The 24,602-nt window shown below is 49.5% G+C and overlaps 1 protein-coding gene across 2 annotated transcripts in view; it reads left to right on the top strand.

The window, feature by feature from the left end:
* Positions 1-16,005, top strand: part of LOC111141593 (EYA transcriptional coactivator and phosphatase 2) — a 188,151-nt gene extending 172,146 nt beyond the window's left edge. For both annotated transcript variants that reach the window (XM_022494259.1, XM_022494258.1), the window contains 2 exons: positions 7,820-7,920; positions 15,204-16,005. In XM_022494259.1, the coding sequence (XP_022349967.1) occupies positions 7,820-7,920; positions 15,204-15,284 (182 nt within the window). In that variant the 3' untranslated portion in view covers positions 15,285-16,005. The remainder of the gene's footprint in view (positions 1-7,819; positions 7,921-15,203) is intronic.
* Positions 16,006-24,602: the final 8,597 nt, after the last annotated feature.

The raw sequence follows: 24,602 nt of genomic DNA, 5'->3' as shown, positions 1-24,602 counted from the left end.
AAAAAATCGATGGTATTTTGATAGGGATTGCATTAAATGTGTAGATTGCTTTAGGTAGCATAGACATCTTAACAATGTCTGTTCTTCCAATCCATGAGCATGGAACGTTTTTCCATTTCTTTGTATCTTCCTCAATTTCTTTTATGAGTATTCTATAGTTTTCTGAGAACAGATTCTTTGCCTCTTTTGTTAGATTTGTTCCTAGGTATCTTATGGTTTGGGGTGCAATTATAAATGGGATTGACTCCTTAATTTCTCTTTCTTCTGTCTCGTTGTTGGTGTATAGAGACGCAACTGATTTCTGTGCATTGATTTTATATCCTGACACTTCACTGAATTCCCATATGAATTCTAGCAGTTTTGGGGTGGGGTCTTTTGAGTTTTCCACATAAAGTATCATTTCATCTGCAAAGAATGAGAGTTTGACCTCTAACTTTGCTGATTTGGATGCCTTTTATTTCTTTTTGTTGTCTGATTGCTGAGGGGAGGACTTCTGGTACTATGTTGAATAGCAGTGGTGATAGTGGTCATCCCTGCCAAGTACCTGACCTTAGGGGGAAAGCTCTCAGTTTCTCCCACTTTGAGAATGATATTTGCTGTGGGTTTTCATAGACGGCTTTGATATGATATTGAGGTATGAACTCTCCATCCCTGCACTGTGAAGAGTTTTGATCATGAAAGGATGCTGTACTTTGTCAAATGCTCTTTCAGCATCTACTGAGAGGATCATATGGTTCTTGTTCTTTCTTTTATTAATGTATCAGATTGATTGATTTGCAGATGGTGAACCAACCTTGCAGCCCAGGAATAAATCCCATGTGGTCATGGTGAATAATCCTTTTAATGTACTGTTGGATCCTATTGGCTAGTATTTTGGTGAGAATTTTTGCATCCATGTTCATCAAGGATAGTGGTCTGTAATTCTCCTTTTTTGATGGGGACTTTGTCTGGTTTTGGGATCAAGGTAATGCTGGCCTCATAAAACGAGTTTGGAAGTTTTCCTCCCATTTCTATTTTTTGGAACAGTTTCAGGAGAAAAGGTACTAATTCTTTTTAAAATATTTTGTAGAATTCCCCTGGGAAGCCATCTGCCCTGAACTCTTGTTTGTTGGGAGATTTTTGATGACTGCTTCAATCTCCTTACCGGTTATGGGTCTGTTCAGGCTTTCTATTCCTTCCTGGTTCACTTTTGGCAGTTTATACATCTCTAGGAATGCATCCATTTCTTCCAGATTGTCAAATTTGCTGGCGTATAGTTGCTCATAATATGTTCTTATAATTTTTTTTATTTCTTTGGTGTTGGTTGTGATCTCTCCTCTTTCATTCATGAGTCTATTAATTTGGGTCCTTTCTCTCTTCTTTTTGACAGGTCTGACCAGGGGTTTATCTATCTTATGAATTCTTTCAAAGAATCAGCTCCTAGTTTCATTGATTTGTTCTACTATTCTTTTGGTTTGTATTTCATTGATTTCTGCTCTGATCTTTATTATTTCTCTTCTCCTCCTGGGTTTAGGCTTTCTTTGCTGTTCTTTCTCCTGCTCCTTTAGGTGTAGGGTTAGGTTATGTACTTGAGACCTTTCTAGTTTCTTAAGAAAGGCTTGTATCACTATATACTTTCTTCTCAGGACCACCTTTGCTGTGTCCCACAGATTTTGAACAGTTGTGTTTTCATTTTCATTTGTTTCCATGCATTTTTTCAATTCTTCTTTAATTTCCTGGTTGACCCATTCATTCTTTAGTAGGATGCTCTTTAGCCTCCATGTATTTGAGTTCTTTCCAACTTTCCTCTTGTGATTGAGTTCTAGCTTCAGCGCATTGTTGTCTGAAAATATGCAGGGAATGATCCCAATCTTTTCATACTGGTTGAGACCTGATTTGTGACCAGGATGTGATCTATTCTGGAGAATGTTCCATGTGCACTAGAGAAGAATGTGTATTCTGTTGTTTTGGGATAGAATGTTCTGAATATATCTATGATGTGCCTCTGGTCCAGTGTGTCATTTAAGGCCTTTATTTCCTTGTTGATCTTTTGCTTGGATGATCTGTCCATTTCAGTGAGGGGGATGATAAAGTCCCCTACTATTATTGTATTATTGATGATGTGTCTGATTTTGTTATTAATTGGTTTATATAGTTGGCTGCTCCCATGTTAGGAGCATAGATATTTAAAATTGTTAAATCTTCTGGGCGCCTGGGTGGCTCAGTGGGTTAAGCCGCTGCCTTCGGCTCAGGTCATGATCTCGGGGTCCTGGGATCGAGTCCCACATCGGGTTCTCTGCTTGGCAGAGATCCTGCTTCCCTCTCTCTCTCTCTGCCTGCCTCTCCATCTACTTGTGCTCTCTCTCTGTCAAATAAATAAAATCTTTAAAATAAATAAATAAATAAATAAATTGTTAAATCTTCTTGTTGGACAGAGCCTTTAAGTATGAAAAAGTGTCCTTCCTCATTTCTTATTATAGTCTTTGGCTTAACATCTAATTGATCTAAGGATTGCCACCCCAGCTTTCTTTTGATATCCATTAGCATGGTAAATTGTTTTCCACCCCCTCACTTTAAATGTGGAGGTGTCTTTGGGTCTAAAGTGAGGTTCTTGTAGACAGCATATTGATGGGTTTTGGTTTTTTATCCATTCTGATACGCTGAGCCTTTTGATTGGGGCATTTAGCCCATTTACATTCAGGGTAACTATTGAAAGATATTAATTTAGTGCCATTGTATTGCCTGTAAGGTGACTATTACTGTATATTGTCTCTGCTCCTTTCTTGTCTACTACTTTCACGCTCTCTTTCCTTAGAGGACCCCTTTCAATATTTCCTGTAGGACTGGTTTGGTGTTTGCAAATTCTTCTAATTTTTGTTTGTCCCGGAAGCTTTTTATCTCTCCTTCTATTTTCAATGATAGCCTAGCTGGATATAGTATTCTTGGCTGCATATTTTTTTCATTTAGTGCTCTGAATAGGTCATGCCAGCCCTTCCTGGCCCACCAGGTCTCTGTGGATAGGTCTGCTGCCAGTCTAATACTTCTACTATTGTATGTTACAGACTTCTTGTCCTGAGCTGCTTTCAGGATTTTCTCTTTGTCACTAAGACTAGTAAGTTTTACTATTAGATGATGGGGTGTGGACCTATTTTTACTGATTTTGAGAGGGGATTCTGTGTGCCTCCTGGATTTTGATGCTTGTTCCCTTTGCCAAATGAGGGAAATTCTCTACTATAATTTGCTCCAATATACCTTCTGCCCCTCTGTCTCTTTCTTCTTCTTCTTCTGGGATCCCAATTATTCTAATATTGTTTCATCTTATGGTATCACTTGTCTCTCAAATTCTCCCCTCGTGGTCCAGGAGTTGTTTTGTCTCTCCTTTGCTCAGCTTCATTATTCTCTGTCATTTGGTCTTCTATATCACTAATTCTCTCTCCTGCCTCATTTATCCAGCAGTAAGAGCCTCCATTTTTTATTGTACCTCATTAATACCTTTTTTTATTTCAGCTTAGTTAGATTTTAGTTCTTTTATTTCTCTGGAAAGGGATTTTATTTCTCCAGACAGGGTTTCTCTGATATCTTCCATGCCTTTTTTGAGCCCAGCTAGCACCTTGAGAATTGTCATTCTGAACTCCAGATCTGACATATTACCAACGTCTGTATTGATTAGGTCCCTAGTCTTTGGTACTGCCTCTTGTTTGTTTGTTTTGGTGAGTTTTAATGCTTTGCCATTTTATCCAGATAAGAATAGATGAATGAGAGAACAAAATACTAAAAGGGTAGCTGTGACCCCAGAAAACAAAATACTAAAAGGGTAGCAGTGACCCCAGAAAAATATACACTAACCAAATCAGAAGAGACCTGAAACCAGGGGGAGAAGAAAGGGGGAAACAAAAACAAACAAAATACACACTCACACATACATGTATATATTTTAGACTGGTGAATAGAACAGAGCCACACACTCGATTTGGGGTGCATTTTGGTCTGTTAGAAGAAACAACCTCCCAAAATTTTAAAGAAAGAAAAACATATATATATACAAAAATATGAGTAAACATGATGAAGGGATGGAATATGACTGTAAAGATCAAAATTTTAAAAGATTTTAAAAAAGAATTGATAAGTTGATTGAAAAAAGAAAAAAAGGAAACAATGTGATCAGGCTGGAGACTAGAACAAAGCCATGTGCTACATTTAGGGTATATTTTAATCTGTTAGAAGAAATTGTTTCCCAAATTTTTAAAGAAAAACCTATATGTATACAAAAAACAAGGTTAAATACAATGAAGGGATAAAACAGGACTATAACAATAAAAATTTAAAAAATTTTTAAAGGTATTGATAAAATAGTTTTAAAATATTAAAATGGGAAATAGAAAAAATTTAAAAACATAGAATAAGAAAAAATAAAATTTTAAAAATTTAACTTTGAAAGGCGAAAGTATCATGGGGATATAAGAACACATATGAATTCTTTGTGTTGCTTTCCCCTAGCTCTGGAGTTCCACAGTTCTCCTTGATCAATGAGCTTGGTCTTGGCTGGATGTTCTTGCTGATCTTCTGGGGGAGGGGCATGTTGTAGTGATTCTGAACTGTCTTTGCCTGAGGAGGAATTGCACCGCCCTTGCCAGGGGCCAGGCTAAGTAATCTGCTCGGGTTCTCGGGTTCACGCCGGGGAGTTTTTGTTCCCTGAAGGCTTTTTGTAGAGCTCTGGAGGACAAGAATGAAGATGGCAGCCTCCCAGTCTCTGGCCCGGAGGAGCTGAGAGCTGGGGGCCCCACTCCTCAGTGCACCCTCGGAGAAAAGCGGTCAATCACTCCCATCTCTCTGGTCTCGGGCCACACTCCGAACTCCCCCGGCCTGTGACTGAGCGTTTCTCTCTCTGGTGCACAGCCCCGTTTGGAGTCTCCAAACCCAGCACATTTCTGCCACGCTGCTCTTCCAGCAGAGGAAGGTGGGTCTCCCCAGATCTGCCACTTGTGGGGTTCCTGCTCGAACACTGACCCAACTGTGCCTCAGATCATGGTTAAGTAACCCTGAGCCGAGAGCCCCCTCCTTGTCTCCGCCTCTGCAGCTGGCTTCCCCGCTCCAATAACTTGCAGCTCTGCTACAGACACCCCCGGTCTTTCTGTGACCCCACGGGACCTGAGACCACACTGTCCCTGAGGGCTCCACCCTCCACACCTTAGCCCCTAGAGTGACGTCCCTCAGTGGAGCAGACTTCTAAAATTTTCAGTTTTATGCTCCGCTGCTCAACCACTTGCCGGGAGCTGGCCCCTCCCCCTGTGGTCTGTCTTCCCGTATGTCACCTTGAATTCATTTCTCTGCCTGTCCTGCCTTCCAGAAAGTGGTTGCTTAGAATTGTTGCTATTCTTTGCTTTGATCTCCTATTGAGTTCGTAGGTGTTCAAGATGGTCTGATAGCTATTTAGCAGAATTCCTGGGACCCAACGAAATTTAGGTCTCCTATTCCTCTGTCATCTTAGATTCTCGATCTAGTGTTGTTTTTTTTTTTTAAGATTTTATTTATTTATTTGACAGAGATCACAAGTAGGCGGGGGGCAGGAAGCAGGCTCCTCGCTGAGCAGAGAGCCCGATGCGGGGCTCGATCCCAGGACCCCGAGATCACGACCTGAGCTGAAGGCAGAGGCCCAACCCACTGAGCCACCCAGGTGCCCCTAGTGTTCTTTTTAATATAGTGATTCTATTCTATATTTTTAAATGAATTCATTTCAGTAAAAATAGAAGTGGGAGTTGTTTTTTAAGATTACGTAACAGGAGTTCCCAGATTTGGTCACAATGGTGAGGGTAGTCCTGGAATGTTTGAGACACTCTTGTCCAAGAGGACATGTCTCACGACCTGACTCATGAACAGAGGATCCATTCAGTGGTCAGATGAGTATGGAAAACCCACAATGAACATGAACAGGCCAAAGACTCCATTCAGTCCTATGATAAAAGTTTTAAAGCAAAGTTTCATTTAACAGCACCTTTCTTCTGTAGATTTTGCAAGAAAGGAATCCGTAACCCAGGCACATCTAAAATTTCCATTCAGCCCATTGATTCTGCCATCAGGGACATGTTAGAGCAACTTCCTTCCCACTTGGGGAACCTGAAGGTCAACACACTGAGGGTAATCAGAGTTGAGACTGCATAGAAATTTGGCCTCCAGCTCCCGGTTTTAACTTTAAAAGCATCACTTTTTTCAGTGGTCAGTTTTCTGCTCTGATAAGGCCGCATAACAAACATTCAGTGGCTGACGGTATTTATTTCTCACTCACGCGTTTGGGGAACCCGCTGTGGTTCCCCTGGGACTGCATCCAGGTTCTGGTCTGTTCTGTATATCCTCTCACCGTGGGATGCTCACTCACTGCGGCCATCAGGGAGGGACACATTCTTCTCCTGACAGATGGGAGAAGTGAAGGGAGCCAAGCCACACCACCCACACACACTTCCCGTGGCAGGTCTCTAGCCGTGCAGCATCAGTCAAAGCAAGTCACGTGGCCAACTCAGTATCAGCAGGGTGAGGAGTAGACTCCACCTCCTGTAGCAAAAGGCTTGGCAAAGTGATGATGTAATTCTGCTACCTCAGAAGACAGGATTCACAGCTCTGACGCGGTCAGGGCTCCCACGGAGGGAGGAACGGTCCCAGCAGGGCTGAGTCTTACCTAGAGCAGCAGAACAGAGTAGCCCAGAGCTCAAGCAACTGGGACAGCCTAGGTTCGAATCTCAGCTCTGTGCTTGCTAGCCGGGTGACCCAGGTAAGTGGTTTCTCAGTCTGTAAAAACAGATCAAAATCCCCATAAGTGTCTGACGCAAGGGGGTAATACATGCTCCCAGCAGAGCACAAGTGCTCACAGATAAGAGCTGTGTTGTTGTTATTGTAACTACTGTCGATACTCCTCCTCTGCTCTTCTTCAGGGCCCTCCGCCAGCCTCAGTTTCTTTATCTCATTTTATTTCATTGTTCATTGCAATTCCGTAAGGACGGCCGGGATGACGGTAAATGGATAACCTAATTCAGTACTTCCCAACAGAGTGCGGAAGCATTTTGCCTCCCGGGAGATCTCTGGCAACATCTGGAGACATTGTTTTATTTTTCACCTGCAGGAGGTGTTACAGGCATCTCCTGGGTGGAAACCAGGGATGCCCCCTTCCCATCCCCCAGGATCAGGGCAGCCCCCTTGGCAAAGCCCCGTCCTGCCCCGCGTGCCAGGAACGCCGCGGCTGAGCACTTCCGATGTGGGTACAGTGCTCAGCAGCGCACCTCGCAGGCGGTAGAGCCGGGGAGCGACTGCTACTTCTGGCGCTGCTGTTTGCCTTTTTGTCGCTACACTTGCTGCCCCGACCACCAGGAGAGCGAAGATCTGAATCCAGATCTGGACTAACACTGCTGCCCACCCACCTGGCAAGGAGGCAGATACGAAGGGGTGGTCATCCTCGGGGTGGTCGTCCTCGGGGAGCAAGGAAAAGAACTGGGTAGGGGAACCGCCCTGAGGGTCAAGTCTGTCACCAGGCTGCCACTTGGACGCCTCAGTCACGTCACCTGATGTACTCTGCTGTGAAGTGGGTCGGGGGCCCTGCACCAGCCGGCCGTGTAGACTCCGGAGCCTGCCTCGAGCCTCTGCACTCCCTCTTCTGTGTCACCCTGGGCAGGCCACTGAACCTCTCTGCGCTGTCACCCCTCATGTGGGGATGGTGACCGGGTGCATACTGCTTGAGGACGACCCGATCCGTGCTTGGCCCTCAGGCGGACGGCTGCTCCCAGCAAGCTCCTGGGTTGCGGTGAGGGGTCCCCGCAAGCCTCGTCTTGTCTTTCTCCCCTTCTTGCGTGCGCAGGGAAGGAGAGTTGTTTCGAGAGGATAATGCAACGATTTGGCAGAAAAGCCGTCTACATTGTCATCGGTGATGGCGTGGAAGAGGAGCAGGGGGCGAAGAAGGTACTCTGTCCGTCTGTCCATCTTTCACGCTGTGCTGCTTCTCCCCTGGAGACAGGCTCGTGGCTCTCCTGGGCTCTCCCAGGATTCCCTACCCCCCACCCGGCGCTGGCTGGGTCCCCTCCTTCCCAGGCTCTTAGCTCCCCCGTCCCTTCCCACTTGCAATTGCAGAAACATCCTGAGTAATTTCCTTCTGCAAATCCCCTCGGTGCCTCTGGCTGCCCCCCCACTAGTAGCCCTGGATTTTTTCTAGGACAACTGCTCGGGAGCCCGGAGACACTCTGTCAGGCAGGCTGGTGGGGGGCTGGTGCACGTGTGCACGCTTTATTTCATACTTACTGATCATATGTTCCAGGAACCCTTCCCAGTTAATAAAGACAGCATTAAGCTAATGAGAAAGAAAATCCTGCATTTGTGATCTTGGGCCCAGGAGGAGAGGGGCAGGGGGTTCTGTGGCCTCAGCTCTGCTCTTGGAAAAGAAACAGCTGCCAAAGTCCTGGGTCTGGACCTGTCAACGCATCCCAGAGAGGCTGCCACCCCCCACCCAGAGACCTGGGAAGTGGATTGTTAATGTCCCAGAGCTTAATTGGGAGGACCTGGTTTCCCCCTGCCCTCCCCCAGCAACAGATTCCAGGGAAATGCAGAAATGTTTAGAGTCTCAGTGGACAAAGCCTGAAAAAAGAGGGAGGGCCCCAAGGGTCCCAGGAGAGGGCCTGGGGGCAGAGCTAAAGGCCTTGCCACCTGCAAGGTTCCTCCCCTTCCCAGCTCCCGCAGACTCCGCCTTTAGGCCTCACACTCCAGCAGGACCACAGAGGGAAGAATTCCCTGACCAGCTACCACTCGGGCCTTTCTGACTGGGGTCTTCATCGCAGACACTGCAGCTCGTGGATAAGCTCTGTTAGCTGAGCATCTCCTGCGTGCCAGCGGCTGGAGCCCGTGCTGGGGAGCCTGCCGGGAGCAGGAAGGTCAGGCTCTCGCCCCTCACTCAGCTCCAGCCTGGAGCAAGTGGTAGACAGAAGAGGGTAACATGTGTAAGGTGGTGACCAGAGCTTCAGAGAAAAATAAAGCAGGGACTGGGGACAGATGGGACTGTGGGGGTGGGGCAAGTGGCAGTGGACACAGTGGTCAAGGTAGGCCTCGCTGCCAGGTGACATATGAGCAAAGAGAGGAGGAGAGGAAGTGAGCCAAGGAGATATCAGAGGGAAGGCAGTCCCAGAGAGGAACCAAGAGATTCCAAGGGCTGGAGGCTGGAGCTTCGGGCAGGGAGCCAGCCTGGTCACGGCCGTGGGCTGCAGGGGTGGGGAGTGCCAGGAGAGGTCCCGGAGGAACCTGAGCACTTTTTCAAACATATTTAAAAATGAATTAATTGGGGTGCCTGGGTGGCTCAGTGGTTAAACCCTCTGCCTTCAGCTCAGGTCATGATCTCAGGGTCTTGGGATCGAGTCCCGCATTGGGCTCTCTGCTCAGCAGGGAGCCTGCCTCCTCCTCTATCTCTGCCTGCCTCTCTGCCTACTCGTGATCTGTCTGTCAAATAAATTAAAAAAAAAAAAAATTAATTGGGACACCTGAGTGGCTCAGTTGGTTAAGCGGCTGCCTTCAGCCCTGGTCATGATCCCAGCATCCTGGGATTGAGTCCCACATTGGGCTCCTTGCTCAGCAGGGAGCCTGCTTCTCCCTCTGCCTGCCATTCTGCCTGTCTGTGCTCTCTCTCAAGCTGACAAAAATCTTTAAAAACAAAACCAAAAAATGAATTAATTTAGCAAGAAAAATATTAAGTAAATAATTGTCATAGAGGTGATACACTAGGACTGTCCAAGGCAGTAGCAGGAATCACACGAATTACCACGAATTAGTGGTGTTCCAGAAACACCATGCCAGGTCAAGAGCACTGTGTGATGAGACTAGCCCCTGCCAGGGGCTCTAGAGCCCCCTCTCCAGGTTGAGCTCTAACTCCGAACTCTGCCCGCAACCTGGGACAGCCATCAGAATAAAGCTTTGCTTCAAGCACAGTTGGCCTGGAGAACCAGCCTAGGCCTGCGGCCCCCGGCTCCCCTGCCCTGCCCTCTGGCCCTTGCCCAAACAGGGACAGGGACCTCAGTGGAGCAGCCTTCTTGCAATTGGAAAGAGTTTGTTAGGGCAACATAGGAAATGTTTTGAAATGACCCCCTTACTCCACTGAAATGAAATACAAATGGTCACGGGCACTATAGCCACAATGGCCAAGATGTCAAGATCGAATGGTATTATCAAAGAGAAATAAAGGGAAAGTTACTGACACTCACAGTAACGTGCGCTTCAACATGTAAGTGGGCACAAAATCCCAGTGCTTGGACCCAAGCGTGCCGTGCCCGTGAGCCAGCCAACACGGGGGACCCAGGTGTGCGGTCTCGGCCACTCAGGAGCCACGTGAGGGGCTGCGGCCCTAACCTGATCTCTCCAAACTGCTAAGCCACTCGTGGAGAGATTCGGAATTAAAAAAATACAGACTTCCCTTGCTTTACACAGTAGTTGCCCTCCTAGAAACGCAGGTTTTATTAAAAGCATGGAAAGGATACTCTAGATTTCTACATGATGGCTCCAGTGCTAAGAGCCCAGGCTCGGGTTATTACGTCAGGTTTGTACATACTTATCTGACTGGACATTCGAAAATCAGGTCCCAGGTCTATGAGATGAGGCAGGACCCCACTGGCACTGCCCCCCAAATCATCAGGAGTCCAAATTCATACCTCTAGAAATTTCCACAGTGACCCCTGGGGGGGCAGGCTTTTTCTCCTTTGAGAACAGCTAGTCTCGACTGGCCTTACTGTACCAGCTGGGCACCTCCCTGGCCTCACCCTCCCGCCAGCCTGGCTCCCACAGATGCGACCAGGGGCGCACGTGCAACCCTAAATGCTAGCTCTGCCATTTGGGGCTGTGTGGCCTTCAGCACATGATGCCCCCTCTCCGAGCAGCCCTTCCTCATCTGTCACAGCTGCCGGGAACAGGCACCCAGGGCTGAGTAGAGGAACCCTGCAGAGTGAGTCCCCAGCAGCCCGAGCCTCCGTCCTGCTCCCCGGGACGGTGGGGCGGGAGAGGCGGGATAACAGAGCCTTTGGAAGCGGAGGAGCTTCGGTCTCCGGTAGAACCAGTGGAGAAAGAAAATATGAATGCTAATTTGCACATAAGGTGAGAACTCACCCACATCTCGTTTGCTCAGAGCCCACAGGAGACGCTTGTGACCGAGACAGGTGGAGGGGTGGAGAGGATGGTCTCCAGCAGAGCAGGGCGGGGGGGGGGGGGTTCTCAGCAGGGCCAGCGTCACCCAGGTTCTGTGGAGCGGGGCTGGGGTGGCCAGAGACGCTGGATGGCAGTTTGAACAGCAGAGAGAACGGGCTCTCCTGTCTCCCATAAGACACATGAGCTCCAGCACCGGGGACCCAGGCTCCCTCTGTCTTGTTGCTTTGCCTGTCCCAGGACTGCTCTCTGGCCACGCCCCCCCCATCTGCACGGCGGCCCTGCAATGGAAAGGGGGAGGCTGCGGCATCCCTAAGGGTACAGGGGATACAGGGGGATGGCACTGCTGCTCAGATCCCAGTGGCCAGTTCTGGGTCACATTATCACACTTTATGACGGTGCTAGCTGGGAGATGTCGCCTTTATTCTCAGCCACCGTGTCCCCAGCTAAGAAAAACGGGGCTGCTTCTGAGAGGGGGGGCAGCTGGGGGATCTCCATCACAGCTGGCATGTGGCAGGGCGGTCACTGGCACCTAGGGGCGCCTGACCTAACCACAGGCCCAGACCCCTCCTCTTGACTAGTGCCGTCACGGTTTTAGTGAATCCTCAAACCCCCTGCAGAGCTGGTATCATCTGCTTCATTTTATAGAGGCTGCGTTTGAGACTCAGAGAGGTTCGTTAACCTACCTCAGGTCACACAGCTATACCTGCAAACTAATGTGTGTTTTGCTCCAAATAGCAAGCAGGCAGGAGGTGGACCTAGGAGTTTCAAACACTCTGTCCCCACCCCTGAGCTGGTCAGACAAGAGAGAGAGTCCACCAGAGAAGACCAGGGCGCACCACACACCCCCATACACTGGCCTCCCCCGAAAACCTCGGCAACCATCTGAAGCAGCAGCCCCAGCCCATTAGCGAGAAACGCTGTGCACCGGCCGCTCTCCCCACCTGATGGATGGGAGTCATTAGGCCAGGCTGCCGGACACCTGAGCTGCGTGAAATACGGCGACAGGACCAGGGACTGGGACTGTCGGGGCTGACAGTGTTGTTAATATCTCCATTTTAGTGGGTCATTTGTCCCCACCTCTCCGTAAGTGATAAATCCACCCGTGCTCTAGGCCTGGGATAGAGGTTCTCTTCTACCTTTGCTCATTTCTTCCCAGAAAAATGAATTACACTCTTTAAAGGGGGACAGGATTGGCCGGGCAGGAACCAAAATCCATCTTCGCAGAGACAGGAAGGTTTGGCTGAGTGAGGAGAGGGTGAGGGAGCTGGGGGAGCCGGATGGCATTAAAGAAATGGCATCTGTTGCCCGTGATGGATAGTATGCAGCTTCTTTTGAGCAAAAGAGAAAAAGATGTGTTTGCTGAGAACTATGAGAAGTCTGCCTTCCTTCTCGTCCCCCCTCCCTTCCTCTTCATTCCTTACCTGTGTGTTTCTTGAGCACCTACTATGTGCCAGGAACCATGCTATGCTGCAGTGAACAGGACATTCCAAGCTCTGTCTTCAGGGCCTTTGCACTTGCTTCGTCTTCTGCCTCAATTATCTCCCCCCAAGGTTTACACCTCCTTCTTGCCTTCTGCGGCCTGCTTAACTGTCACCCCCTAGAGAGGCCTTCCCAGACCCCAACTATCAGAATAGTCACCCCCTCCAGCTGCTTTCTGCCCTGCCTCCCTGTTCTGTTGCCTTCATAGTGCTCACCACAACACAAAACCACCCTGTTCATTTCGTACCTGTGGATTTCTTCTGTGACTCCAGTGGGGACCCTGTGTGTGCGTGCCAGCTGTGCAGGAGGCCCCCACCCCAAGCACACGGCAGGGGACCTTCAGACACAGTCCCTGCCCTCTGGATCATCTCCCCATCTCAAGATCCCTCATTTAATCACAGCCACCAAATCCCTTTATTCACAGGTTCTAGGGATCCGTTGGACATCTTTAGGGGCTATTATTCTGCCTACCACAGAGCAGAAAGGTGAAGATAAATGATGATATAGAGAGTTGGCAGAGCAGTAAGTGCAGAGCTCCCAGAGGCAGAAAAGAACTTGATGTACTCCACGAGCCAAAAGGATGCCGGTATAGATGCTATATGGACATGGCACCTCACAGGGCAGAATTCCAGGCATCCAAATATTCATCAAGTGCCATCTGCTCACTCAGTAAATAATTTAAGGCCAATGACTGTCTTGTGGAGGCTCAGTATCTTTTAGCTGCGGGTAGCAAAAAGCCTATGTAATGGTGAGTTAAACACTTGCTACCCAGTAAGATTCGAAACAGTTGTGCCCTGGATTGTTGCCGTGGGTCAGAAATTCACCAAGCATCACTTCCTATCATTTCACTCTACCTTTCTAACCATCTCCAGCATTTTCTGATTTGTTGTCTCATGACCTCAAAATGGCTACCACAGCTCCAGGCATCACATGGTAATGTGACCGCATCCAAATAAGAAGGGAAAGTAAGGAGGAAGCAGTTCTCTCCTCAGGTGCCTCCCTTTAATCCTAGAGGAAAACCTTTCCCAGAATCCCCTTCCCACCTTCCTCACTGGCTTCGGTGGATCCCAAGTCAAGAGGGATATAGGACTAGGGCTCCTGAGTGGCTCATTCAGTTAAGCGTCTGCCTTCAGCTCAGGTCATGATCTCTGGGTCCTGGGATCGAGCCCCACATCAGGCTCTCTGCTCAGTGGGGAGTCTGCTGCTCCCTCTGCCCCCCACTCATTCCCTCCATCTCTCTCTCCAAATAAACAAAATCTTAAAAAAAAAAAAAAAAGGTTGGGGAAACAGGACAAGTCCCTGGCAGACAAGGCTGGGGTTGTCACAGCTTGCTTAGACAGTCATAGCTCATCCTCTAGATGTGGGCATAGCACTGCCAAATTCTGGGTTATGGAAGCAAGAAAGAAGAGAGTGGTACTGGGCAGGCAAGAACTTCAGCCAGTGATTAAATTTTCCAGTGATAAAAATGCAGTCAGTTGTCTTCTCAGGAGCCTGACATGACCTCTCTGTGGCTCAGTGTCCTCATCCGTGACATAAGACAGAGTGCCTCCCTGAGCATCCGGGACCAGGTTACACGAGGTCGTGTGTGTGGCCCAGAACATGCACGCTCACCCAGCGTTAGTGACTGTGGGATGACCGCGACTGTGAGGGCGGTTCGTTCTGGTGAGCGGCAATTTAACTCTGGTTACATCAATTCTCTTCTTTCTCACTCTCATGCCCACTTGGAAAAGGTGCTCGTGTTTTTGTCTGGGCAGTTCGGTGAGCTAGAAAACAAAGCACTAGCCCAGGGTCTGGCTCTGGAACAGTGGTCCTAAGACACTATTATCTGAGACGCTGTGCCACAGGCTGACACCGTGGGATCCAAACCCTGCATCCTGACACCGAGGGACTCACTAGCCAGCCTCCCCCCACCCGTGTGCCCTGCACACGGGCACACGCGCCCCACGCAACGGTATTCCTCGCCCTTGCGACCTCGTGTGCCTCGATGTAATCACAGTAGCCGCCCTGAGCCAACGTGCCAGGCACCAGGAAGAGCCACAGCCGCTGCGGGCGGCAAATAGGATGCCCGGTGCCTGGGCAGTTAGACCAGCCGCTGCCCCGTCCGCCGCGCCCGCCTGCGCAGCCTGGGCTGGGACCGGCTCCGGCCACCGGGAGACGAGCAAATGGCAGGGACAGGCGCAAGCCGCACGAGCCCCCAGCTGAGACTTTCTTCTCCAGGTGGCAGGATCCAGGACAACTTTTTAAGAAGGAACGGCCATCTCGCTGCCGGATTCCCTCCCGGGTCAGCGCGCCACCTGTGCCCTAAGACCTTCCCAAAGATGGGGAGAGGGTCCACCGTGTGCCAGGCTGCTCGGGATGAGCCAGGCCGCGCGGGCTGCGAGGGAATACACAACCGTGCAGCCGGACCGGGGGCCACCGGCCACGGTGGGGGGGGGGGGGGGGGGGGGGGGGGGGGGGTCCCATGGTCCAGGAAACGCCCACAGGACACACAGCCTGCGGGGATTCGGCATCGGGCTCAGGCTCTGGGCAGGGGCACTGCGGGGGGGCGCGGCGCGGGGCCCTAACCCCGCGGCTGGTGTTCTGTGTTGCAGCACAACATGCCCTTCTGGCGGGTATCCTGCCACGCGGACCTGGAGGCGCTGCGGCACGCCCTGGAGCTGGAGTATTTATAGCGGAGCTGCCGCCTCGCCACCTGCCATCACGGGCGCATCCCACGCACCCACCCACGCCCTCGCCGTCCCCGCCTCCCCGCCTGATGCCGGACGCCGGACAGGGCCCCTGCGGCCGAGAGGACGTGCCTGGTGACCATCTCAGCGGCTGTCCCCGTAGTCCGAGCGCGGGTCCGGAGACGCCGGGAAGCCCACAGCCGCTCTGGAACATTTAACTTTGGAGAAGAGGACTGGCTCGGAGACCAGGCCTTCCTACAAGACCCACAGAACAAAAGCAAGGAATTGCTAATTTGGGGGAGGGCCGGTAATGAGGAAGGGGCAGGCCTGGGATTTTTTTGTTCTGTTTTGTTTTTCTTTTTAATTTATGGACTAATCTCATTACTCCGGTATTACGCTCTTGTACCTGTGTTGTCGGTTTTCTTAGTCGTTGGTTTGGTTTGGTTTTCTAACCTGGCATGTGGGCTGGTGCAGTTGGCATTTACGTACTCTCTGCTCCAAGTTGTGCTCTGGGGGGACAATCATTCTTTGAACACTTGGTGAGGGAGGCGATTCGGGGCTGATGGGAAGACTGTTGCTTATTTTTATTTTTAAAGACCTAACCCGACGTCATGTGGACAGTGCACGTGCCTTATGCTGCCATCTTGTTTTCTAGGAAGAGGGGACCCTGGGGAGGAGGCGGTACTTTGTGACAGATAAAAGGCATTAAATAAAACCACGTTTACATTTTGAAGTGGGCTAGGGTGTCTCTACTTTATGACCATGCTCGAGGCTTCCATTAGAGGCACTAACAGACGTCCAGCCATCCACAGAGAGGAGGTTTGGGTGAAACAGACAGACCCACCCCTTATTCCTAAAATTAACTACCCAGGTTGTCAAGCACTGTTCTGTTGTGAGGACTAAATGTCCCAGTGGTTTTGATGGAAGCTAGGATTTCACAGTCTGTAAGGTAAGTGTTTTTGCCTGAATTCTAGAGGACCCAGAACTCCCAGTGGTCAAGGATAGGGTCTTCCTCATTCTGTATACTCAATCCCCATCACAGTCTGACACAGATACAGCACTGAGGGCTGACGGATGGATAGATGGATGGATGATGGATGGATAGACGGTCGGTCAGACAGACGGACGGCAGATAGATTATGGATGGGGGTGGGAGGATGGATGGATGAAGGAATGGAGGATGGATGCATGGGTGGGGAAAGCTAAGATTCACTGGCCCCAGGCTGCTTAATTGTCACTGTTTTCCCAGGAGTATCTTGCATCTCTTGAGAACAATTTCAAAGTAGAGGAACTACACTATTCAGCACTCACAAACAAAAGCCCTTGGCCTCCCAGAAGTCTGAGCATGACTTGAGAACTTCCTGACCAGCCCAGACAGAGACCCAAGGAAGTCCTCACGTCAGCCTCTGGGTCTGCCTATCCAAGGACTTTAGAAATCAGAGAGTAACCATTTGGATTTCTTTCCCTTGCAAAGGAAAGAGACACAACGGAGGAGGCGTAAACCAAACAACAGAATTCTTTGGCTTACCTGACTGAAAAGTTTAGGGATGTGTGACCTCAGACACCCCCATCCCAAATGCAGAATTCAAGACATGGCTTTAAATTTTTTAATTCAGTCTCTTTCTCTCCATCTTTGGACGCTTCAGTGTGGTTTCATTTACAGGCATATACTTAGAGTAGAAGATTTCCACTGATACAGCACTAATTCTTAAAAGGACAACTGTTTTGGAAAGTCAGGTTATATCTATTATGTTAGTTAACAAAAGTCCTTGTGGTTCAAATATTTTTAATTGGTTCTTCCTTAGTTACTTGTAACCAAAAGCGTCCCAACTTATATAGCACATAATAGTGTTATTAGTAGTAGTGTTACATCTCACAGGCTCAGATATCTACTCAGAATATCATTCATTCATATTACCAACACCTAGAGCTGGGCATTTGTCACCAGATATTACTCAGGCATCTAAAATGCACTGGCAGGGGCGCCTGGGTGGCTCAGTGGTTAAGCGTCTGCCTTCGGTTCAGGTCACGATCCCAGGGTCCTGGGCTCCAACCCTTGCATCAGGCTCTCTGCTCAGGGGGAAGCTGGCTTCTCCCTCTCCCACACCCCTTGCTTGTGTTCCCTCTCTCACTGTGTCTCTCTCTGTCAAATAAACAAATCTTTTAATAAATGAATTAATTAATTAAATGCTTGAAGGCTAGCGGTGTCTGGCTGGATCAGTCAGGAAGCATGATGTGACTCTGGGTCTTGGGGTTATGGGTTCAAGCCCCAATAGATTACTTAAAAAAAAAAAAAGTCTAGAAAAAAATTTCTTAAAGATTTTATCCATTCAGGGGCGCCTGGGTGGCTCAGTGGGTTAAAGCTTCTGCCTCCAGCTCAGGTCATGATCCCAGGGTCCTGGGATCAAGCCCCACATCGGGCTCTCTGCTCGGCAGGGAGCCTGCTTCCCTTCCTCTCTCTCTGGCTGCCTCTCTACCTACCTGTGATCTCTGTCTGTCAAATAAATAAATTAAAAATATATATATTTTATCCATTCATTTGACAGAGAGAAAGACAGCACAAGCAGGAGGAACAGGAGAGGGAGAAGCAGGCTCCTACTGAGCAGGGAGCCCAAACACCCAGGTGCCCCTAAAAAAATTTTTTTAATAAATTGCCTGAAGGCTACAAAACAAAGATTTTACTTTTTTTTTTTTTTTTTTAAAATTTTTTTTTTTTTTTTTTAAAAAAAAGATAACAAAAGGAGGCAGAGAGGCAGGCGGAGAGAGAGGAAGGGAAGCAGGCTCCCTGCTGAGCAGAGAGCCCGATGCGGGACTCGATCCCAGGACCCTGGGATCATGACCTGAGCCGAAGGCAGCGGCTTAACCCACTGAGCCACCCAGGCGCCCGATTTTACTTTTTTTTTATAAAGATTTTATGTTTTAGAGGGGCGCCTGGGTGGCTCAGTCAGTTAAGCATCTGCCTTCGGCTCAGGTCATGATCCCAGGGTCCTGGAATCAACCCCCGTGTCAGACTCCCTGCTCGGCAGAGAACGTGTTTCTCCCTCTCCCTGCCACTCCGCCTACTTGTGCTCTTTATCTCTGTCAAATAAATAAATCTTTAAAAAAAAAAAAAAAAGGGGGCGCCTGGGTGGCTCAGTGGGTTAAGCCGCTGCCTTCGGCTCAGGTCATGATTTCAGGGTCCTGGGATCGAGTCCCGCATCGGGCTCTCTGCTCAGCAGGGAGCCTGCTTCCCTCTCTCTCTCTCTCTCTCTCTCTGCCTGCCTCTCCGTCTACTTGTGATCTCTCTCTGTCAAATAAATAAATAAAATCTTTAAAAAAAAAAAAAGATTTTGGGGACACCTGGGTGGCTCAGTGGGTTAAGCCTCTGTCTTCGGCTCAGGTCATGATCTCAGGGTCCTGGGATCGAGCCCCACATCAGGCTCTCTGCTCAACAGGGAGCCTGCTTCCTTCTCTCTCTGCCTGCCTCTCTGCCTACTTGTGATCTCTATCAAATAAATAAATAAATAAATAAATAAATAAATAAATCTTTAAAAAGAAAAAAAAAGATTTTATTTTTTAGGGATGCCTGGATGGCTCAGTTGGCTAAGCATCTGCCTTCAGCTCAGGATCCCAGGGTCCTGGGATCGAGTCCTGCATCACAAGGAGCCTGCTTCTCCCTCTAGCTGCCTCTCCCCCTGCTTGTGCTCCCTCTAACAAATAAAATCTTGAAAGAAAAAAAAAAAAAGAGATTTTATTTTATAAGTAATCTCTCTGTCCAATGTGGGGCTCCAATCCACAGCCCTGAGATCAAGAGTCACCCGCTTTACCAACTGAGCCAGCCAGGGGGGTGCCTACATTTTTTCCAAAAAACAAAAAAACTCCTACTTGGGGCACCTGGCTGGCTCAGTCTGTGAAGCATACAACTCTCGCTCTCAGGGATGTGAGTTCAAGCCCCACAATGGGTGTAAAATAAAATCTTTTAAAAAATAAAACTGCTTTTTAAACTTATAAAAAGATGGTCACTGAGATACACTGAGATACCACTTTCCACATCACACTGGCAAAAATATGAAAGTTCTGGGACTCCTAGTACCAGCAGAGCTGTAGGGCCCCTCACAGATTTCTGGCAGAAGCTGAAACTGGCACAACTCCCTAAGAGGGGAAGTTGGCAGTGTTTACCCAATTTGTAAATGGTATCCAGCAATTCCACTTCTGAGAACTGATCTATATATTCATGTGGGTGTGAAAACTCCATACAGATTTATTTTCTACAACACTGTCTGTAATAGCAAAGAATGAAAACCACCTAAACACCCATCAGTTGTGTGCGGGTTAAAGGACGGCACGGTCACAGGGTGGAATACTATGCAACCATGAAAAAGAATAAGGCTCTTCCCTACGTATCAGTCTGGGAAGGTTGCCTAAACACATCACTAAGTGAAAAAGGGCAGTTTCAGAACATCATGTATCATAAGCCACCTTCTGTACCAACATTTAGGGTCCAAAAAGCAGCCTCTTGTCCAGCGGATAAACACTGAGGGTCTTTTTGTTGGTTGAGATCGTGACTTCCCGAGTATACACATGGTGGTGCTGGGTCAACGAGGGGGCTGCTGTCCTCTCAGACACTGGCTGGAGTCCAGAAGGGAGCATTGGGATGACAGGCCCAGAGTAACCGGAACAGTGTGGGGACGCTGTTGACAGCCTGCTCCCCTCCAAGCAGGTGGCACCTGAGCTCAGTCCTGGCTGGTGAGAAAATCCAGGGCAAGCACTCCAGGGGGAAAGAAGGAAGTACAGAACTTGTGGGCAAACAAAGCTTTCAAGCTGGAGGGAAAGAAGGGAAACCTGGGAAAACTGGAGGTGAGGTCACAGGTCATGGGGTCAGAGGGTAAGGCCCAAGCAGATGTGGTCGGATCCTTTTGGTCACAGATTTGGAATTTTACTGGGGTCGGGATTTTATTCTAAGTCCAATGGGGACCCACAAGAGGGTTTTAAGCAGGAGACTGGCATGATCGAATTGGTATTTTTTAAAAATGGCTACTGTGGGGACAGTGGTTTAGAGGGAGAAGGATAGAAGTAGGGTGTCCAGGGGTGCCTGGGTGGCTCAGTGGGTTAAGCCTCTGCCTTCAGCTCATGTCATGATCTCAGGGTCCTGGGATCGAGCCCCGCATCAGGCTCTCTGCTCAGCAGGGAGCCTGCTTCCCCCTCTCTCTCTACCTACTTGTGATCTCCCCGTCAAATAAATAAATAAAATCTTAAAAAAAAAAAAAAAGAAGTAGGGTGTCCAGTCAAAAACAACTGGAATTCCTCATGAACTTAAATAATTTTAAATTTCATCTTATAATCTACAGAGAGTTTCCTGCACAAAGTTCAAGTATGCACCTTGATGTATTTTTACCTAGGATCACACTTGGGTAACCACCGCCCAGATCAAGATGGAAAAGCTTTCTAGGAACCCCCAAAAGGCTCCTTCACAGCCTCTCCCAGCCTCTACCCACATTCCATCACTGTCCTGATCTCTCACCAGTCTCCCCGTGAGTGGTGCTTTCCACCGCTGTTGATGCTAGCTCCGCTCGGGGAAAAGCTATTCCGCTGGTGACCACCAGAGGGCAGTGCGACCCCGCAGCTGGGCCCAGCCGCCCTCCAGTGCCACCCTAAGCCGGGCCTGGAAACAATGCAAGGCTGCCCTTAAAAGGATTCAGAGAGCATTATAAAATTCAGCATGAAGTATCTGGCCCCAAATGAGTAGCCGGTAAGCTCTGGCTGTAGGTGAAACGCCCTTGCAGACATCAGCCCTCTCCACGGGTAGCAGAGTCAGCAGAGTTCTGGGCCTCTTCTGCCTCGCCCCTTGGATCCCCGATAGCCACCTGCTGTGGTTGAATGAGAAGCTGCAAACCCAAGCCCAGCTTCTAACACTAAGCACCTGCTGTGTCCCAGGCACCACGCTAAGCCCTTGACCCACATTAGCTCAGATCACCCCCACGGGAGAGGAAGCATGGCACGGTGATCAGGCAGGGGACGTTGGGTTAAATCCCGGCTCTTCCCGCTACTCTCTGAATCTCACTTTTCAGATGTAACATGGGGGCAACAACAGAACCAACCCGGCGGATTGCTCACAGCACTGAACGCGTGCAGACAGGACCAGTACTTAGAACGGCGGCTTCCAGACATTTCTGACTGCACCCCACGGTGAGCGGTGCCGATTACATCAAACCGAGGAGAACACGTACCTGTGTATGTACACACACGTGTGTGTATGTTGTCTGTGTCTGAAATGGGCTTCACCAATCAATGCCTCCCCCATCTTACTGTGACACATCCTAGTCTATGCCATCTGCTCTATTATATTTTAAATGGTGCAGGTCACAATCTATTATGACATTTTCTCTTATAACCCGGTGTCCGGAAGATGCTAGTTTAGAACAACGTTCGGCCAACAGTGCGTCCATCTTCCAATTAACTGCGGCGTTCACAAGCCCCATTTACCTAGGGGGAAATGGAGGCCCAGAGGGGTGTTGTGGCATGCCCTTGACCTTGCAGCCAGAAGGTGGCCGAGCTGAACCCCAACCCAGCATCCTTGCCAAATGACTGTTTTTCGGCCCAAGGTTGCCAACTGGTGGCTCACAGTCCAGATTGGGCCCACAGAGACATTTCATTGTTGTTCACATTAACGCATTCAAACGTTGACCCAACTATTCAAAACTTGAGAGATCTGGGGCGCCTGGGTGGCTCAGTAGGTTAAGCCTCTGCCTTCGGCTCAGGTCATGATCTCAGGGTCCTGGGATTGAGCCCCACTTCGGGCTCTCTGCTCGGCGGGGAGTCTGCTTCACCGCCCCCCACCCCCGCCTGCCTCTGCCTACTTGTGATCTCTGTCAAATAAATAAATAAAATCTTTAAAAATAATAACAAAACTTGAGAGATTTAACTCAAAATCCACTCTTCCAACTTCTCTCCAAAAACAAAACCAAGGATAGGGCAACACTGGGCCTGCAGGTACGCAAGATCAGCTGGGGCCACTCCGCAGCTTCTGCTGTCACTGCTCCAACCTCACCAAATGCCACCGTCCCCTGCCATGCCCTGTCACCTCCCTGACACATCATCTACCATCACACATAGCAGCTGGTTTTTCCATAGAAAACACATTTTTCTATCAAAAGTGGAAGGAAAATAAAAACTAAACTAAGAACTACAGGTTTCAAGAAGAAAACAGAGGCACAAGTCTATTCTAACATGTTTGATATTAAAAAAATACATGTCTGTGTCCACTCTCCCCCGACCTGTTTCACTAGTTTCTGTTCCCCACCTGGTCCTGGGAGCAGAGCTGGCAACTCCCATTTTACCACTACCTCGTAGCTACATCTCTTTGTCCACAGCTGTGTCCCCAGCACCTGAAACTGCCCAGCCAAGAATGGGTGCCTAATAAGGGAGGGAGGGAGGGAGGAAGTAGCTTTTATACAAAAGCTTCTCAAATGATGACAAACGTAAAGGTTAAGAGCAGACATTCCTTTGCGTCATCAGACTGGGTTCAAGTCGTTTCTGCCACTCACTAGCTGTGTGACCTCAGACGGCTTCCTCAACCTCTCTGGGTCTGGTGTCCTCAGCTGCCAAGGGCAGGTTATTAGGATTCAGTGCACGTGAACTTCCTGGAATGTAAAAGATGCTACAGAAATGAAGTTGCCTTCTCCTGCAGATCACCAAAGTGAACCGAGGTCAGTACCAGTTGTCTTAAGCTGTCTACAGCCCAGCTGACCTGGCCTTGGACTATCTCCTGGGCCAGGGAGGCAATGGTTTTCCATAAATATCATGCCCTCAAGAGAGCCTGGGGCAGACAGAGCCCTGGGCCAGATGGCAAAGCCAAGGGTTTGATCACCAGCCACAACTCTGGGTGAGAAATTACTTATTCAGATTCAACCATTGCCCCTCCTTGAGCTGTGCTTTCTGGAATGGAGAGGCGGGAAAGCTGGAAACCCTTCTCAGTCAGGGGTCTGGAGCACTGAGGGCCCACAAATCAGCTACGTTCACAAGAGACCCCTATTTGGTATTGAACTAAGTAAGGGAGAAAGCGGGCTGCACACGGGGCATTCGGCCTGCAGGTGGAGACGAGAGCAATGCTGTGTGGGTCAGGCCCCAGGAGCTGGAGCAGCTGCTACAGATCAACAGAGGGGCTTCCTCATCCCGGGGGAGCAGCACCCCGCGCCCATGCCCGCCCACCCCACACCTCGCCGACGGTCCTGCCATGAGGCTCCCTCAGCCCTCCTCCTGAGTCTGTAAACACTCATCCTGTATCAGATCCAATCAGGGAAGCACTCAGATTTGGCCCATGAGTTAGGGGTGAGATACGTATTATGGGACTTAGATCTTCTACGGGGGTCAGAGGAGTTGGAAAAGCGGCGCCCAGTCACCAACGAGGCAAACAGAAGCCGTGGGGCATGTCCAGCCACCAAAGTGAGTCTGCAGGGAGGCGCCAGAAGAGAAATCGACGAGGAACCTTGGCCTCTGCGGCCAAGCACCCAGGGGCGGCGGGCCAGCTGCTGGTGTCCAGGAGTCAGAAACAAGACCGGCGTGTAGCACAGAAGCCAGCAAGGACAAGCTGGGGTCTGAGGGCACGTCTGCAGCTGTCCTAGCCACAGCAGCCTTGCAAGAGAACGAGCTGCTGCTTCCCTTCCGGCTTCAAAATCACATCTGAGTCCCGCTTTGGGTCAAGTCTAACTCGGCACCATTCAAGGGAAAAGGATTCTGGGAAATATAGTTCCAGCCGAGCCGACTTGCCGTGGGCCCCACTACAGCCTGGTTCGCTTACTATACCCTTCCGCTTTACCTGGCCGGGCGAATTCTGCTGGCCAGAATTCTGGCCAGGCTGACAGAGACTCTGGGAAGTTTTGCAGGGGCCGCTGACAATGTTTGTGTCAACCCAAGGCCTTTTGTTTGGGCAATTTCCTACCTTAGGCGTGGCAGCCGAAGCGTCCTGAATCCCAACTTCCCAGCCTTCCTTGCGGTTAGGACGTAGGCATGTGACCTAGATTTAACCAATCAGAGATCCCCAGCTGGAGACTCAGCCAATCAAGTACCCCCAAGCGCTATTTAGACTCAATTGGACCCAACGAGCGCAACCTGTTTTGCCCCGTCCAGATTCGCTCGCACGGGAAAGCAGTGGGATTCTGCAACGTGCATTCTGATGTGTGGGATCCAATCTAGCAAGGAGGCTGGACGGACAGGCCCAGTGTCACCGGTGAGAGCTGCAGTGTCTGGGCCCAGTGGCCGTGAAGGGAAGGTCCTGTGATGTAACTTGGCCGGTTTCTCCGGCCCTGCCTCCCAGATGTCTGTGAGTCCCGCAATATCCTTTAATGA

Source organism: Enhydra lutris, unplaced genomic scaffold (genome assembly GCF_002288905.1).
Source record: "Enhydra lutris kenyoni isolate GAN:26980312 unplaced genomic scaffold, ASM228890v2 scaffoldscaffold6, whole genome shotgun sequence".
NCBI classification, from domain to species: domain Eukaryota; kingdom Metazoa; phylum Chordata; class Mammalia; order Carnivora; family Mustelidae; genus Enhydra; species Enhydra lutris.
Note: the sequence above shows the minus strand (reverse complement) of the source record. Positions and strands in the feature narration are given on the sequence as shown.